At 44.3% G+C, this 17834-nt stretch overlaps 1 protein-coding gene across 1 annotated transcript; it reads right to left on the reverse strand.

The window, feature by feature from the left end:
• Positions 1-612: 612 nt before the first annotated feature.
• On the reverse strand, positions 613-16884 carry LOC121586080 (derlin-1-like). The gene is made up of 7 exons (XM_045226200.1): positions 16538-16884; positions 13612-13723; positions 11075-11139; positions 9590-9616; positions 2696-2844; positions 2459-2569; positions 613-2040 (listed from the first exon to the last, which is right to left on the reverse strand). The coding sequence occupies exons 1-7, from the start codon at positions 16688-16690 to the stop codon at positions 1884-1886; spliced, it is 774 nt and encodes a 257-aa protein (XP_045082135.1). The 5' UTR covers positions 16691-16884; the 3' UTR covers positions 613-1883.
• Between the last annotated feature and the right edge of the window lie 950 nt (positions 16885-17834).

A 17834-nucleotide genomic window follows, 5' to 3' on the forward strand; every position in this document is an offset into this window, starting at 1 on the left:
TGAGTATACCAAACATTGAGTTACACCCCCTTTTGCCCTCAGAACAGCCTCAATTCTTCGGGGCATGGACTCTACAAGGTGTTGAAAGCATTCCACAGGGATGCTGATCCACGTCGACTCCAATGCTTCCCCCAGTCGTGTCAAGTTGGCTGGATATCCTTAGGGTGGAGGACCATTCTTGATACACATGGGAAACTGTTGAGCATGAAAACCCAGCAGCATTGCAATTGTCACAAACCGGCACGTACCCCGTTCAAAGGTACTTACATTTTGTGTCTTGCCCATTCACCCTCAATGGCATGCACACAATCCATGTCTCAGTCTCAAGGGTTCAAAATCATTCTTCAACCTGTCTCCTCCCCATCATCTACACTGATTTAAGTGGATTTAACATGTGAATCAATAAGGGATCATAGCTTTCACTTGGATTCACCTGGTTAGTCTGTCTTGGAAATAGAGTTCTTAATAGGTTGCCTTATTCTGCATTTTCCCCCTTCCTGTGTCCTTTAAGAATATTTTGGTCGAGAGACATGCAATTGAGATGTAGAAATGCACTGGATTTGATTACTTCAGTACAACGTTAAATCAAAAGAATTTTAACGCAACAAAAACTGGAAAGTTTTGTTCCATTCTGTTTACTCAAGTACAAAATGCCATTGTACAAAACAAGTTAGAGAAACAGACAGACCCAGTCAAATAAACACAATCATAAGACACTCAACTGAAAGACATCCTCTGGTATAAGGTCAAGGGTCACTGTACATGTGTGTCGGGGTCAATTCCATTGCAAATTCAGGAAATAAAGTTACATTTCCTGAACGCTTCTCTGAAGGGAAAAAAATAATTGTAATTTCAGTTAACTTCTTGAATTTAAATGGAATTGACCCCAACCCTGGTGAATAACTAACTATACATCCTCAAGACTAGTGTGATTATTACAACTGTTTTGCTTTTTAGATTGGATTATTTCATCTTCTGAATGGAAATCAAAATTGGCAACAAGCAATCACTCATCTTGAAAACAATTGATGCCATTTCACAGTTGAGTGTAAGTTATTACATACAACTGGGGGTATTCATGAAATCTTGCAGTTTCATTTAATTGCCATGTTGCGGAGCTAAATCAAGGAGAAACCGAACCATGACACTGCAGTTTTATGGATCCAAACCAGCTTTACCAAAGCAATCTACTGGGACAGTGTGAGCACATACTGTAGGCATTTCTCTCAAATAAAAGCTTTTGCTTCGTTCTATCTCAAACCACAAACTACATTGTTGCATCATTATTGAATTTTTATACTACGTTGAAGATTCTTTTTTTTTATTTTACAACCTCGACCCTACTCCCCCATTCAAACAGACAAACATTCAGTGTGGCTGTGCAATCATACAACAGCGCAGACTGGGGGAGAATGAACAAGAGATATCGTTTTGTGTTATTACATATGTGCCTCTAGCTACACAGCCAGTGTGACAGTTGCTGTTGCCTCGTGTTCTATTTAGAGAGAGACGGGGCAAAGAGAATTCAATTCTTAGTGCTCGGCTGTTCTCTCCCAGAACAATGCTTTTCTAAATAGCCAAACCCACGCTCTGAAAAGGCTGGCTGCGGCAACACACTGGTTAGGAGGAACCCTGTAATTACAGTGTAATCGGATATGGCATCTTGTGTGAGAGAGAGCACAGAATGAAAGAACAACATGCTGATCATATCCACAGCTGCGACATCTCTTTTCTGAACAGTCCAAAGGAAGGGGAGTTAGATACCAAAACAAATCTGCTTTCTTCTGCATAATTTGGACATCAACAGTAGTCTTGAGGAGTAGAGAGTCTTGAGGAGACAAGAGTCTTTGTCCTACTACTCGGTGGGACGAGGGACAGTCTCCTCAGTCGTCCCCTAGACGGAAGCCAGCTCCCCAGGCATGACGTCCTCCCATACCTCCTCCACCACCACCACCTCCGGCCTCTGGAGCTGCAGGTCTCCTGCTGGGCGGAGCTCCAAATCCAGACACGCCCCCTCGTCTGTTGGGCAGGAAGCGGTACCTGTAGACGAGACAGAGGACCGCATACTGTATTATAACAGACATGCATCTCTGAAATGTAGAGTAAGGAATCACAGAGGACAACAGGGCTGTGTTCAGCAGGAATCACAGAGGACAACAGGGCTGTGTTCAGCAGGAATCACAGAGGACAACAGGGCTGTGTTCAGCAGGAATCACAGAGGACAACAGGGCTGTGTTCAGCAGGAATCACAGAGGACAACAGGGCTGTGTTCAGCAGGAATCACAGAGGACAACAGGGCTGTGTTCAGCAGGAATGTTTACATATAAATATATTGTGTAGAACAAACATGCATTATGCATCTCTGACCTCTATTCATGACATTTCTACCAGTCATGTTGCTTCATTAAAGCAACACATGATTGGGACACCAGACAGGTAGAGTAGCAGAGGAACTCACAGGAAGTCAGGTGTTGAGAGGAAGGACCTGCCTCCCAGGTCCATGGGGTATTTAAACATCAGGAAGAAGTAGAGGTGACCCACCAGGTTCCCAATCAGTTCATTGACAACACTGGAGATGAGAGTAGACAACCAAGACATTCAGGATTTTACTATCGACTTTTTGGACATTTCTGTTGAAAATGTAATTGTCGTTATAACATGTTGAATTGTTGACAGAAATAATGGAACTACTTACGAGCCTCCAATAATGTAGTTGAACCCAAGGATGACCCAGGGTAGATAACATGCTTTGAAGCGTGTTCCAAACCAGAAGGAGACTATCGTTTCTCTGTTCAGCTGAGCCCACACGTACAGGACAGACATTATCAACGGGATCATCAGGAGCTGGAAAACGCAACAAGATTATCATATTTTAATAGTAGTTCTCAAATCAGTTATTTCATTAGAAGAGGTGGACCAAAACCCCCTAAACAATTTATTTAATTTATCTAATAATGTAGGTTATAGATACATCCTCTTTTACAAACCAACTGACCAAGAGGCTGCAGCGACACAGCAGCAGCGACACAGTCAGCAGAGATACCTTAGCACTGAAGCTTTAGATGGCATAATTCTTATTGTCATGATGACCACGGAAGTGTCCAGTTTGTTTAAACTAAATGACAGTGGTTGTGATGACCTCTGGTAGATTTATGGTCAGTAGCACTGAGGTGGGATGACTAGCCTCTTAGCTGTCAGAGACTGATGGTTCAGAGCTGTCTCAGGCAGTCCCAAATGGCACCCTATTCCTTATATATCAATCAATCAATCAATTTTATTTTATATAGCCCTTCTTACATCAGCTAATATCTCGAAGTGCTGTACAGAAACCCAGCCTAAAACCCCAAACAGCTAGTAATGCAGGTGTAGAAGCACGGTGGCTAGGAAAAACTCCCTAGAAAGGCGAAAACCTAGGAAGAAACCTAGAGAGGAACCAGGCTATGAGGGGTGGCCAGTCCTCTTCTGGCTGTGCCGGGTGAAGATTATAACAGAACCATGCCAAGATGTTCAAAAATGTTCATAAGTGACAAGCATGGTCAAATAATAATCAGGAATAAATCTCAGTTGGCTTTTCATAGCCGATCATTAAGAGTTGAAAACAGCAGGTCTGGGACAGGTAGGGGTTCCATAACCGCAGGCAGAACAGTTGAAACTGGAATAGCAGCAAGGCCAGGCGGACTGGGGACAGCAAGGAGTCACCACGGCCGGTAGTCCCGACGTATGGTCCTAGGTGCTCAGGTCACTCAGTTGGCTTTTCATAGCCGATCATTAAGAGTTGAAAACAGCAGGTCTGGGACAGGTAGGGGTTTCGAACCGCAGGCAGAACAGTTGAAACTGGAATAGCAGCAAGGCCAGGCGGACTGGGGACAGCAAGGTGTCATCATGCCCGGTAGTCCTGACGTATGGTCCTAGGGCTCAGGTTCTCAGAGAGAAAGAGAGAACGAGAGAATTAGAGAGAGCATACTTAAATTCACACAGGACACTGGATAAGACAGGAGAAGTACTCCAGGTATAACCAACTAACCCCAGCCCCCCGACACATAAACTACTGCAGCATAAATACTGGAGGCTGAGACAGGAGCGGTCCGGAGACACTGTGGCCCCATCCGAAGAAACCCCGGACAGGGCCAAACAGGAAGGATATAACCCCACCCACTCTGCCAAAGCACAGCCCCCGCACCACTAGAGGGATATCCTCAACCACCAACTTACAATCCTGAGACAAGGCCGAGTATAGCCCACAGAGGTCTCCACCACAGCACAAACCAAGGGGGCGCCAACCCAGACAGGAAGATCACGTCAGTAACTCAACCCACTCAAGTGACGCACCCCTCCCAGGGACGGCATGAAAGAGCACCAGCAAGCCAGTGACTCAGCCCCTGCAACAGGGTTAGAGGCAGAGAACCCCAGTGGAGAGGGGAACCGGCCCGGCAGAGACAGCAAGGGCTGTTCGTTGCTCCAGAGCCTTTCCGTTCACCTTCACACTCCTGGGCCAGACTACACTCAATCATATGACCTACTGAAGAGATAAGTCTTCAGTAAAGACTTAAAGGTTGAGACCGAGTCTGCGTCTCTCACATGGGTAGGCAGACTGTTCCATAAAAATGGAGATCTATAGGAGAAAGCCCTGCCTCCCGCTGTTTGCTTAGAAATTCTAGGGACAATTAGGAGGCCTGCGTCTTGTGACCGTAGCGTACGTATTGGTATGTACGGCAGGACCAACTCGGAAAGATAGGTAGGAGCAAGCCCATGTAACGCTTTATAGGTTAACAGTAAAACCTTGAAATCAGCCCTTGCCTTAACAGGAAGCCAGTGTAGGGAAGCTAGCACTGGAGTAATATGATCAAATTTCTTGGTTCTAGTCAGGATTCTAGCAGCCGTATTTAGCACTAACTGAAGTTTATTTAGTGCTTTATCCGGGTAGCCGGAAAATAGAGCATTGCAGTAGTCTAACCTAGAAGTAACAAATGCATGGATTAATTTTTCTGCATCATTTTTGGACAGAAAATTTCTGATTTTTGCAATGTTACGTAGATGGTAAAAAGCTGTCCTTGAAACAGTCTTGATATGTTCGTCAAAAGAGAGATCAGGGTCAAGAGTAACGCCGAGGTCCTTCACAGTTTTATTTGAGACGACTTTACAACCATCAAGATGAATTGTCAGATTTAACAGAAGATCTCTTTGTTTCTTGGGACCTAGAACAAGCATCTCTGTTTTGTCCGAGTTTAAAAGTAAAAAGTTTTCAGCCATCCACTTCCTTATGTCTGAAACACAGGCTTCTAGCGAGGGCAATTTTGGGGCTTCACCATGTTTCATTGAAATGTACAGCTGTGTGTCATCCGCATAGCAGTGAAAGTTAACATTATGTTTTCGAATAACATCCCCAAGAGGTAAAATATATAGTGAAAACAATAGTGGTCCTAAAACGGAACCTTGAGGAACACCGAAATGTACAGTTGATTTGTCGGAGGACAGACCATTCACAGAGACAAACTGATATCTTTCCGACAGGTAAGATCTAAACCAGGCCAGAACTTGTCCGTGTAGACCAATTTGGGTTTCCAGTCTCTCCAAAAGAATGTGGTGATCGATGGTGTCAAAGGCAGCACTAAGGTCTAGTAGCACGAGGACAGATGCAGAGCCTCGGTCTGACGCCATTAAAAGGTCATTTACCACCTTCACAAGTGCAGTCTCAGTGCTATGATGGGGTCTAAAACCAGACTGAAGCATTTCGTATACATTGTTTGTCTTCAGAAAGGCAGTGAGTTGCTGCGCAACAGCTTTTTCTAAAATTTTTGAGAGGAATGGAAGATTCGATATAGGCCGATAGTTTTTTATATTTTCCGGGTCAAGGTTTGGCTTTTTCAAGAGAGGCTTTATCACTGCCACTTTTAGTGAGTTTGGTACACATCCGGTGGATAGAGAGCTGTTTATTATGTTCAACATAGGAGGGCCAAGCACAGGAAGCAGCTCCTTCAGCAGTTTAGTAGGAATAGGATCCAGTATGCAGCTTGAAGGTTTAGAGGCCATGATTATTTTCATCATTGTGTCAAGAGATATAGTACTAAAACACTTAAGTGTCTCTCCCGATCCCAGGCCCTCGCAGAGCTGTGCAGATCCAGGACAGCTAAGCCCTGGAGGAATACGCAGATTCAAAGAGGAGTCCGTAATTTGCTTTCTAATGGTCATGATCTTTTCCTCAAAGAAGTTCATGAATTTATTACTGCTGAAGTGAAAGCCATCCTCTCTTGGGGAATGCTGCTTTTTAGTTAGCTTTGCAACAGTATCAAAAAGAAATTTTGGATTATTCTTATTTTCCTCGATTAAGTTGGAAAAGTAGGATGATCGAGCAGCAGTGAGGGCTCTTCGGTACTGCACGGTACTGTCTTTCCAAGCTAGTCGGAAGACTTCCAGTTTGGTGTGGCGCCATTTCCGTTCCAATTTCCTGGAAGCTTGCTTCAAAGCTCGGGTATTTTCTGTATACCAGGGAGCTAGTTTCTTATGACAAATGTTTTTCGTTTTAGGGGTGCAACTGCATCTAGGGTATTGCGCAAGGTTAAATTGAGTTCCTCAGTTAAGTGGTTAACTGATTTTTGTCCTCTGACGTCCTTGGGTAGGCAGAAGGAGTCTGGAAGGGCATCAAGGAATTTTTGTGTTGTCTGAGAATTTATAGCACGACTTTTGATGCTCCTTGGTTGGGGTCTGAGCAGATTATTTGTTGCGATTGCAAACGTAATAAAATGGTGGTCCGATAGTCCAGGATTTTGTGGAAAAACATTAAGATCTACAACATTTATTCCATGGGACAAAACTAGGTCCAGAGTATGACTGTGGCAGTGAGTAGGTCCAGAGACATGTTGGACAAAACCCACTGAGTCGATGATGGCTCCGAAAGACTTTTGGAGTGGGTCTGTGGACTTCTCCATGTGAATATTAAAATCACCAAAAATTAGAATATGATCTGCTATGACTACAAGGTCTGATAGGAATTCAGGAAACTCAGAGAGGAATGCTGTATATGGCCCAGGAGGCCTGTAAACAGTAGCTATAAAAAGTGATTGAGTAGGCTGCATAGATTTCATGACTAGAAGCTCAAAAGATGAAAACGCCATTTTTTTTTTTGTAAATTGAAATTTGCTATCGTAAATGTTAGCAACACCTCCGCCTTTGCGGGATGCACGGGGAATATGGTCACTAGTGTAACCAGGAGGTGAGGCCTCATTTAACACAGCAAATTCATCAGGCTTAAGCCATGTTTCAGTCAGGCCAATCACATCAAGATTATGATCAGTGATTAGTTCATTGACTATGACTGCCTTTGAAGTGAGGGATCTAACATTAAGTAACCCTATTTTGAGATGTGAGGTATCACGATCTCTTTCAATAATGGCAGGAATGGAGGAGGTCTTTATCCTAATAAGATTGCTAGGGTGAACACCGCCATGTTTAGTTTTGCCCAACCTAGGTCGAGGCACAGACACAGTCTCAATGGGTATGGCTGAGCTGACTACACTGACTATGCTATTGGCAGACTCCACTAAGCTGGCAGGTTGGCTAACAGCCTGCTGCCTGGCCTGCACCCTATTTCACTGTGGGGCTAGAGGAGTTAGAGCCCTATCTATGTTGGTAGATAAGAGGAGAGCACCCCTCCAGCTAGGATGGAGTCCGTCACTCCTCAGCAGGTCAGGCTTGGTCCTGTTTGTGGGTGAGTCCCAGAAAGAGGGTCAATTATCCACAAATGTTATCTTTTGGGAGGGGCAGAAAACAGTTTTCAACCAGCGATTGAGTGCTGAGACTCTGCTGTAGAGCTCGTCACTTCCCCTAACTGGGAGGGGGCCAGAGACAATTACTCGATGCCGACACATCTTTCTAGCTGATTTACAAGCTGAAGCTATGTTGCACTTGGTGACCTCTGACTGTTTCATCCTAACATCGTTGGTGCCGACGTGGATAACAATATCTCTATACTCTCTACACTCGCCAGTTTTAGATTTAGCCAGCACCATCTTTAGATTAGCCTTAACGTCGGTAGCCCTGCCCCCTGGTAAACAGTGTATGATCGCTGGGTGATTCGTTTTAAGTCTAATACTGCGGGTAATGGAGTCGCCAATGACTAGGGTTTTCAATTTGTCAGAGCTAATGGTGGGAGCCTTCGGCGTCTCAGACCCCGTAACGGGAGGAGTAGAGACAAGAGAAGACTCAGACTCAGACTCGCTACATAATGGGGAAAACCGGTTGAAGGTTTCTGTCGGCTGAATGAGCGACACCGGTTGAGCATTCCAACAGTATTTCCCTCCAGAAGCCATGAGAAAGTTGTCCGGCTGCGGGGACTGTGCGGGGGGATTTATACTAACGTTACTGTCTGTACTTACTGGTGGCACAGACGCTGTTTCTTCCTTTCCTACACTGAAATTACCCTTGCCTAACGATTGCGTCTGAAGCTGGGCTTGTAGCACAGCTATTCTCGCCGTAAGGCGATCGTTCTCCTGTATATTATGAGTACAGCGACTGCAATTAGAAGACATCATGTTAATGTTACTACTTAGCTTCGGCTGTTGAAGATGTTGACGAACCATGTCCAGATAAAGCGTCCGGAGTGAAAAAGTTGAATAAGGGAAAAAAGTTGCGATGGAAAAAAGGAAAATAAAGTAAAATTGGCAGCTAAAACGCACAGGAAAATGACTCTTCTGTCTCGGGATAAAACGTCCGGGGTGAAAAAGTTTAACGAAAAAAGATGAGTGAGGACAAAACTAAAAAGTTGGTAAATTTGTTGAACACAGAGATTGATTAAACGTAAAACGTGAATAGTTTGGCAGGTAGCCAAGTAGCAACAAACAGCACAGCAGCACGGAGACAACTACTTTAGACCAGAGTGCACTATATAGGGAATAAGGTGCCATTTGGGACACACACCGAGTGTCGGCCCCTCTGTGAAACAAGATAAAGCAGACTAGACCAGTCTGATCATCTGACAGCAACTCCCCATCATGATAAACTAGACCAGTCTGATCATCTGACAGCAACTGCCCATCATGATAAACTAGACCAGTCTGATCATCTGACAGCAACTCCCCATCATGATAAACTAGACCAGTCTGATCATCTGACAGCAACTGCCCATCATGATAAACTAGACCAGTCTGATCATCTGACAGAAACTCCCCATCATGATAAACTAGACCAGTCTGATCATCTGACAGCAACTCCCCATCATGATAAACTAGACCAGTCTGATCATCTGACAGCAACTCCCCATCATGATAAACTAGACCAGTCTGATCATCTGACAGCAACTGCCCATCATGATAAACTAGACCAGTCTGATCATCTGACCTTCTTAATGAACCTAGTTTACATTATGTTCTAAAGATTAAAGACAAAAAAAAGAGTGAGTGGATTTTCCATGTACCTATATATCAAGCTAATAAGACCTTGCCTATCATTGATAGGTACAGTAGGGATGGGCTGACTTAGCCTTTAATGCATGATTTTGACTATTTGTCTTGGAACGTCGTGGTAAATGAAAAAGGCAACAGGTCTTATTTCTTCTAATCTAGGGACAGAGAGAAAACAGGAGGAAGAAACGTACCTGCATATCCATCATTAACCCAGTTATCTACACAAGCAGTTAAGGAAACCTGTATCCCTCCTGTCAGGATCAATTATTTTACAGATGTTGAATAAACTGTTTCATCTAGTTCTATATAAAACAGGCCACATACCCTGACCTTCATTTCCCGATTAGTTGCCCAAAAGGAGAAGCAGTGGAACAGATGACTTGACAACAGAACTATTGTGGATGTTCTGTCACGGAGCATAGAGGAGCCTAATGATCCATTCCAGCTGTACTGAGGTTCTTTAACCACAACACAGTAACTGAGGCAGCATGGGTAGAAAGTCTGTCTGTATTTGAACCAGATCTTTCATGTGAGCAATGTTGTCCCTCCATGTGACCTGGATTAACCACATGGCTATACAGAGACCGTAGCTAGGCCACCCGCAGGCAGGGGGTTTGGCTGTACGGAGAAACAGAGACTGGTTTGGCTGTACGGAGAAACAGAGACTGGTTTGGCTGTACGGAGAAACAGAGACTGGTTTGGCTGTACAGAGAAACAGAGACTGGTTTGGCTGTACAGAGAAACAGAGACTGGTTTGGCTGTACAGAGAAACAGAGACTGGTTTGGCTGTACGGAGAAACAGAGACTGGTTTGGCTGTACAGGGAAACAGAGACTGGTTTGGCTGTACAGAGAAACAGAGACTGGTTTGGCTGTACAGAGAAACAGAGACTGGTTTGGCTGTACAGGGAAACAGAGACTGGTTTGGCTGTACAGAGAAACAGAGACTGGTTTGGCTGTACAGAGAAACAGAGACTGGTTTGGCTGTACAGAGAAACAGAGACTGGTTTGGCTGTACAGGGAAACAGAGACTGGTTTGGCTGTACAGAGAAACAGAGACTGGTTTGGCTGTACAGAGAAACAGAGACTGGTTTGGCTGTACAGAGAAACAGAGACTGGTTTGGCTGTACAGAGAAACAGAGACTGGTTTGGCTGTACCACATGGCTGTACAGAGAAAGAGATTGTAGCTAGACCACTGGAAAGGGGCTGAACTGTTGCTAGGCAGCTTAACAGGCAGGGGGGTGCTCTAATAACACACCATATAACAAGGCTGAGAAAACATGAAACACTATTACCTTTAACAGTTGACAAAACAGCATAACGTCGCTGTCTGATGAAAACCTTCTAACTCCAATTTTGCAAATATATATATATTTTTACATTAATTTAAAGCAGTAACTTCCCTCAATGTTTTCTGTACATTTCATGACTCAAGGACACAAAACATTTATTCAAAATATCTTCTAAACGTTCATAATGGTATGTTCCTTAATGGGAAAATATGGTAATTATTTTCAATTCCTGAAAAGTTTCTGTTTGGAAGATAAGAGGTTTTCACCAGACAGTGATGATAAGTTAAATGTATGGCTAATTGACATCATTCATTTCCTATGACTGATAAACTTGTCAGCTGCATAAAAGATGAAGGCCTCATATTGATAAGCAGATAAAGGATACAACGATGCAGATCCAGTTGAATAGCAGCATGAACACAAAGTCAGCCGGCCGCCCATCAAACGCCCCTGGAAGAGATGAGATATATGAGATATATATATATATATATATGAGAGAGAGAGAGATAAGCTCTTTTGTTTGTTTATTTCACTTGCTTTGGCAATGTAAACATGTTTCCCATGCCAATAAAGCCCCTTTGAATTGAAATTGAGATAGCTTTATTTGAGCCACAGGCAATAGGTGTCGTCACACAAAATACTGTACATACAGACCTAACATCGCAATTATTTATTTAACCGTAGCAATTATTTATTTAATCATATTCTAATTGCCTAACCCCACCATGATCACAAGATTTGAAAAAGCAATGACATTGTCTGCTTCCTCCTAACTCCAACAGTCCTAATGTTGTGTAATAGATCAGATCTATAATGGCCCCTGACTAACGATAATAAGTGAATGTGGTGGTCTAGCTGTCTAAGCCTCTGCCTCTGGAGCACATGTACTATGTCCCGCTGTCAGGTTCCAATCCAGCCCACTGCTCTTTAAGCATTCTCTCTCCTACCGTTCACCTCTACCGTTCACCTCTTTCTAGCCAAAATACTTTTATATACACTACCGGTCAAAAGTTTTAGAATACCTACTCATTCAATGGTTTTTCTTAATTTTTACTATTTTCTACATTGTAGAATAATAGTGAAGACATCAAAACTATGAAATAACACATCTGGAATCATGTAGTAACCAAAAAAGTGTTAAACAAATCCAAATATATTTTATATTTGAGATTCTTCAAATAGCCACCCTTTGCCTTGATGACAGCTTTGCACACCCTTGGCATTCTCTCAACCAGCTTCATGAGGTAGTCACCTGGAATGCATTTCAATTAACAGCTGTGCCTTCTTAAAAAAGTTAATTTGTGGAATTGATTTCTTTCTTAATGCGTTTGAGCCAATCATTTGTGTTGTGACAAGGTAGGGGTGGTATACAGAAGATAGCCCTATTTGGTAAAAGACCTAGTCCATATTATGGCAACAGCTCAAATAAGCAAAGAGAAATGACAGTCCATCATTACTTTAAGACAAGAAGGTCAGTCAATACGGAAAATGTCAAGAACTTTGAACGTTTCTTCAAGTACACTTGCAAAAACCATTACGCGCTATGATGAAACTGGCTCTCATGAGGACCGCCACAGAAATGGAAGACCCAGAGTTACCTCTGCTGCAGAGGATAAGTTCATTAGAGTTACCAGCCTCAGAAATTGCAGCCCAAATAAATGCTTCACAGAGTTCAAGTAACAGACACATCAACATCAACTGTTCAGAGGAGACTGCGTGAATCAGGCCTTCATGGTCGAATTGCTGCAAAGAAACCACTACTAAAGTCCACAAATAAGAAGAAGAGACCTTCTTGGGCCAAGACACACGTGCAATGGACATTAGACCGGTGGAAATGTGTCCTTTGGTCTGGAGTCCAAATTTGAGATTTTTGGTTCCAACTGCCATGTCTTTGTGAGACGCGCTGTGGGTGAACGGATGATCTCCGCATATGTGGTTCCCACCGTAAAGCATGGAGGAGGAGGTGTTATGGACCGCAGAGTGAAGGAAAAGCAGCCAACAAATGCTCAGCATATGTGGGAACTCCTTCAAGACTGTTGGAAAAGCATTCCAGGTGAAGCTGGTTGAGAGAATGCCAAGAGTGTGCAAAGCTGTCATCAAGGCAAAGGGTGGCTATTTGAAGAACCTCAAATATAAAATATATTTTGATTTGTTTAACACTTTTATGGTTACTACATGATTCATGTGTTATTTCATAGTTTTGATGTCTTCACTATTATTCTACAATGTAGAAAATAGAACAAATAAAGAAAACCTTTGAATGAGTAGGTGTTCTAAAACTTTTGACCGGTAGTGTATAAAACAACAAGTGATCTCTATTGGGCTGCTCATAGTTTGGTGCATGATGGCAGGGCCTCTTCCAGAGGACAGGCTCAACATGTATTATTTACAACAACTGCAAATGAGAGCTGGCAGACTGTCAGCCTAGCTAGCCACTGTGACCTGGCGTGAACCCACCTGTCTCCAGCCTCTGTGACCTGGCGTGAACCCACCTGTCTCCAGCCTCTGTGACCTGGCGTGAACCCACCTGTCTCCAGCCTCTGTGACCTGGCGTGAACCCACCTGTCTCCAGCCTCTGTGACCTGGCGTGAACCCACCTGTCTCCAGCCTCTGTGACCTGGCGTGAACCCACCTGTCTCCAGCCTCTGTGACCTGGCGTGAACCCACCTGTCTCCAGCCTCTGTGACCTGGCGTGAACACACCTGTCTCCAGCCTCTGTGACCTGGCGTGAACCCACCTGTCTCCGCTGGGGTGTAGGACTATTCAGTGATGTGAAACATTCTGAATGTTGTTGCAGATTATAAGATCTATTCATTCTATTTCTATGACAATTCCATATTCTACATGGACGCTTCTATCTGAACGTTCTGTAACGTTACATGCTCCTGAACAGAACCCTGCTAGAGGACTGTGTGAACCCACCTGTCTCCAGCCTGGTAGAGTACTGGTAGAGGAAATACAGATTGACTAGGTAGAGGAAGCCTGTTCCAGGGCCCACAGGGAAGTAGAGGGTGGAGGTGATTGGTCTCCATACCTGTAGAGAGCGAGAGACATATTGGACATTATTACCAACCACTCACAGAGGCTACAGTCTGTTAGCATTTAGGCTACAGTCTGTTAGCATTTAGGCATGCCAGGGCAGTAACTGGTCGGGGTGGGTGCCAGGGCAGTAACTGGTCGGGGTGGGTGCCAGGGCAGTAACTGGTCGGGGTGGGTGCCAGGGCAGTAACTGGTCGGGGTGGGTGCCAGGGCAGTAACTGGTCGGGGTGGGTGCCAGGGCAGTAACTGGTCGGGGTGGGTGCCAGGGCAGTAACTGGTCGGGGTGGGTGCCAGGGCAGTAACTGGTGGGGGTGGGTGCCAGGGCAGTAACTAGTGGGGGTGGGTGCCAGGGCAGTAACTGGTGGGGGTGGGCTGTGGGCGAGAGCTGGAGCTTGGCAGGCCCTCCACAGCTAAATGCTTTATTCACATGTGATGTAATGGGGCACCAGTTCATGATGACAAAATGTGAACTCAACTGCCACATTCACAGGTTTATGAAAAGCTTATTGGTATTGGGCATGCGTTCCTTTTAATGTAAACACACTAGGGTATTCAGGATACCATACCAGTATTGTGTTACCACGAAAACACAAAGCAGGCTAAACTCTATGGTCCTTTAAAACCTGCATATATGTAACATATTGTCCTTTAAAAAATGCCTGTATGTAACACATATTGTCCTTTAACACCTGCCTGTATGTAACATATTGTCCTTTAAAACCTGCCTGTATGTAACATTTTGTCCTTTAAAACCTGCCTGTATGTAACATTTTGTCCTTTAAAACCTGCATATATGTAACATATTGTCCTTTAAAACCTGCCTGTATGTAACATATTGTCCTTTAACACCTGCCTGTATGTAACATATTGTCCTTTAACACCTGCCTGTATGTAACATATTGTCCTTTAACACCTGCCTGTATGTAACATATTGTGTGATACAGGCCTAGTTTGGAGAAAAAACTAATGTGACTGCTGACAACATAAGGCTGTGTGTTTACAACTTTAGAATGTTTGTTTCTCAAGAAATGAAGTCTGCTTCATGTTTTGTTGCCACGATACTTCCAAGTATTGCAACACTGGTATCGAGACAACCCTAAAACATACACCCTGGGCCATATGAACAGCTGACTGGGTTGGGGCACTGCACTGATTTCTTTCTCTCCACAAAAACCCAATGGAACAACAGCCCAGCACAGGTGTACCAGCTGTGGCCTCGCCAATGGAAACCTGCTCTGCCCTCACAAGATAACAACCAGTAGTCAGCTGAGCTGTCAGGGCCAAGAACTGATACTGTCCTCTGCTCTTATCCTTCTAGACCCATCCGCTGCCTTTGATACTGTGAATCATCAGATCCTCCTCTCCACCCTCTCCGAGTTGGGCATCTCCGCCGCTGCTCACTCTTGGATTGCGTCCTACCTGACAGGTCGCTCCTACCAGGTGGCGTGGCGAGAATCTGTCTCCGCAACACGTGCTCTCACCACTGGTGTCCCCCAGGACTCAGTTCTAGGCCCTCTCCTATTCTCTCTGTACACCAAGTCACTTGGCTCTGTCATATCCTCACATGGTCTCTCCTATCATTGCTACGCAGACGACACACAATTAATTTTCTCCTTTCCCCCTTCTGATAACCAGGTGGCGAATCGCATCTCTGCATGTCTGGCAGACATATCAGTGTGGATGTCGGATCACCACCTCAAGCTGAACCTCGGCAAGACGGAGCTGCTCTTCCTCCCGGGGAAGGACTTCCCGCTCCATGATCTCGCCATCACGGTTGACAACTCCATTGTGTCCTCCTCCCAGAGTGCAAAGAACCTTGGCGTGACCCTGGACAACACCCTGTCGTTCTCCGCTAACATCAAAGCGGTGACCCAATCCTGCAGGTTCATGCTCTACAACATTCGCAGAGTACGACCCTACCTTACACAGAAAGCGGCACAGGTCCTAATCCAGGCACTTGTCATCTCCCGTCTGGATTAATGCAACTCACTGTTGGCTGGGCTCCCTGCCTGTGCCATTAAACCCCTTCAACTTATCCAGAATGCTGCAGCCCGTCTGGTGTTCAACCTTCCCAAGTTCTCTGATGTCACCACGCTCCTCCGCACACTCCACTGGCTTCCAGTTGAGGCTTGCATCTACTACAAGACATGGTGCTTGCCTACAGAGCTGTGAGGGGAACGGCACCTCCTTACCTTCAGGCTCTGATCAGACCCTACACCCAAACGAGGGCACTACGTTTATCCACCTCTGGCCTGCTAGCTCCCCTACCTCTACGGAAGCACAGTTCCCGCTCAGCCCAGTCAAAGCAATTCGCTCTGGCACCCCAATGGTGGAACAAGCTCCCCCACGACGCCAGGACAGCGGAGTCACTGACCACCTTCCAGAGACACTTGAAACCCTACCTCTTTAAGGAATACCTGGAATAGTATAAAGTAATCCTTCTTCCCACACCCCCCATAATTTTTTTTTTTTTTTTAAGTGGTTGTCCCACTGGCTATCATAAGTTGAATGCACCAATTTGTAAGTCGCTCTGGATAAGAGCGTCTGCTAAATGATGTAAATGTAAAATGTAAATGTCCACCCTGTATGTGTTTGTGGTGTGTGTGTGTGTAGCTGAAATTGAAATTGCTGCTATCCTATCATCGAACTAGCGTCTTCATGCATCCCGGAAGTCCAACCTCTTTGTTTTGTGATTGGACTGAATTCACACCCCTCTTACAATCTAAGGCCTGCTAGCCTTGATGCTAGGCTATCATAGCAACACAGCGAATTGTAGCGCACATAAACAAACCCACTGCCCATAACTTACCTGAAATTTGTGAAAGAAGTTCTCTGGCCATAAGACGAGGTACATGGGATTGATTAGTCCCAGTTTACCTATCAAGGGAACTGCAATCGACCCAGCAAACCAGTACCGGGTGATGAACGGGATGCTTTTGAACCAGTCCCCGATATCTGACATCTTTCCATACGATCTTGACAAAACGACCAGTCAAAGAATTGCCTAAAGGCAAATGTGTTATAACTCCCCTTCGATGACAACAATTATTCACGAACGTTTTGTTCCTCCGTCAAGTTTTCATGACGTGGCTTCTTATTATACCTCAATATTCTCGCGACTAGCTCTTGAACTGCTCACTTCCTGTCAAATTTGCACATCAGTCCTTGCTATCTGGGATCCTTGGGACGTCACAACTCTGACGTTACTCCATTGAAGTTGAAATTTAAAATTATTTACACTGAACAGAAATATAAAAATGCAAAAATTTCTAAGATTTGTTAAGTTGCGTCAATTCAAATCTGGTATTTGGGACAAAAGAGGTCAACACGACTTCTAAGATATACTAGTATTTTAATTAATGCAAAACCTTCAATGGTAAATATGATATTCGTATATACGGGTCCACTGAAATACCACGCAGGGCACTCAGAGAACTAAACCATTGTTTACAGGTTCTTTCTCAAATACTCTGACAGAGAGTTCCCACCTCTTCTGTTGTCCAATCAGAGTAAAGGACTGAGTGTGGTTTAGACTTTACTCAGCCAATCCGTTGGCGCACGGGTTGGTCCCAACCCCTCGGCGCTCCATTTGTTGCACACTGTTGCCAGGCATAAGTTTATCATAACAACCTGTGGAGTTAGCACTTTTTTTGCAGTACCCATGTCCTTGGAAGGTTCACAGATCACAAAGAAGCAGTGTTCGTATCTGTGAGAAATACAAGTCTTATCTATAAGAAATACAAGTTTTATCTCATCCTAGCCCCTAACGTTCCTCACATGAATCACAGCCTGTTATGTGAAACAATTTATATCAGTATAGTACACCCATGGTCATCATTAATGCATTCCTTCTAAGTTATTCATCACATACAGATCCAATTATGAGAAAAATAGAACCCAACAGATTGTACTGAGTTACAGTTCATATAAAGAAATCAGTCAATTGAAATAAATTCATTAGGCCCTAATCTATGGATTTCACATGACTGGGAATACAGATATGTATCTGTTGGTCAAAGATACCTTTAAAAAAAAGGTAGGGGCGTGGATCAGAAAACCAGTCAGTATCTGATGACACCACCATTTGCCTCATGCAGGGTGACACA

The sequence above is a fragment of the Coregonus clupeaformis genome, chromosome 17 (genome assembly GCF_020615455.1).
Source record: "Coregonus clupeaformis isolate EN_2021a chromosome 17, ASM2061545v1, whole genome shotgun sequence".
Lineage (NCBI taxonomy): Eukaryota > Metazoa > Chordata > Actinopteri > Salmoniformes > Salmonidae > Coregonus > Coregonus clupeaformis.

Bases quoted from the DNA above. Each gene is read 5' to 3' on its own strand.
- LOC121586080 (XM_045226200.1), bottom strand. From the start codon at position 16,690: ATGTCAGATATCGGGGACTGGTTCAAAAGCATCCCGTTCATCACCCGG. The intron at 13,724-16,537 runs GTAAGTTATGGG...CGCTCTCTACAG, and splicing joins ACTTCTTTCACAAATTTCAG to GTATGGAGACCAATCACCTC. The intron at 9,617-11,074 runs GTATCCTTTATC...CTGCTTGTGTAG, and splicing joins TCAACTGGATCTGCATCGTT to ATAACTGGGTTAATGATGGA.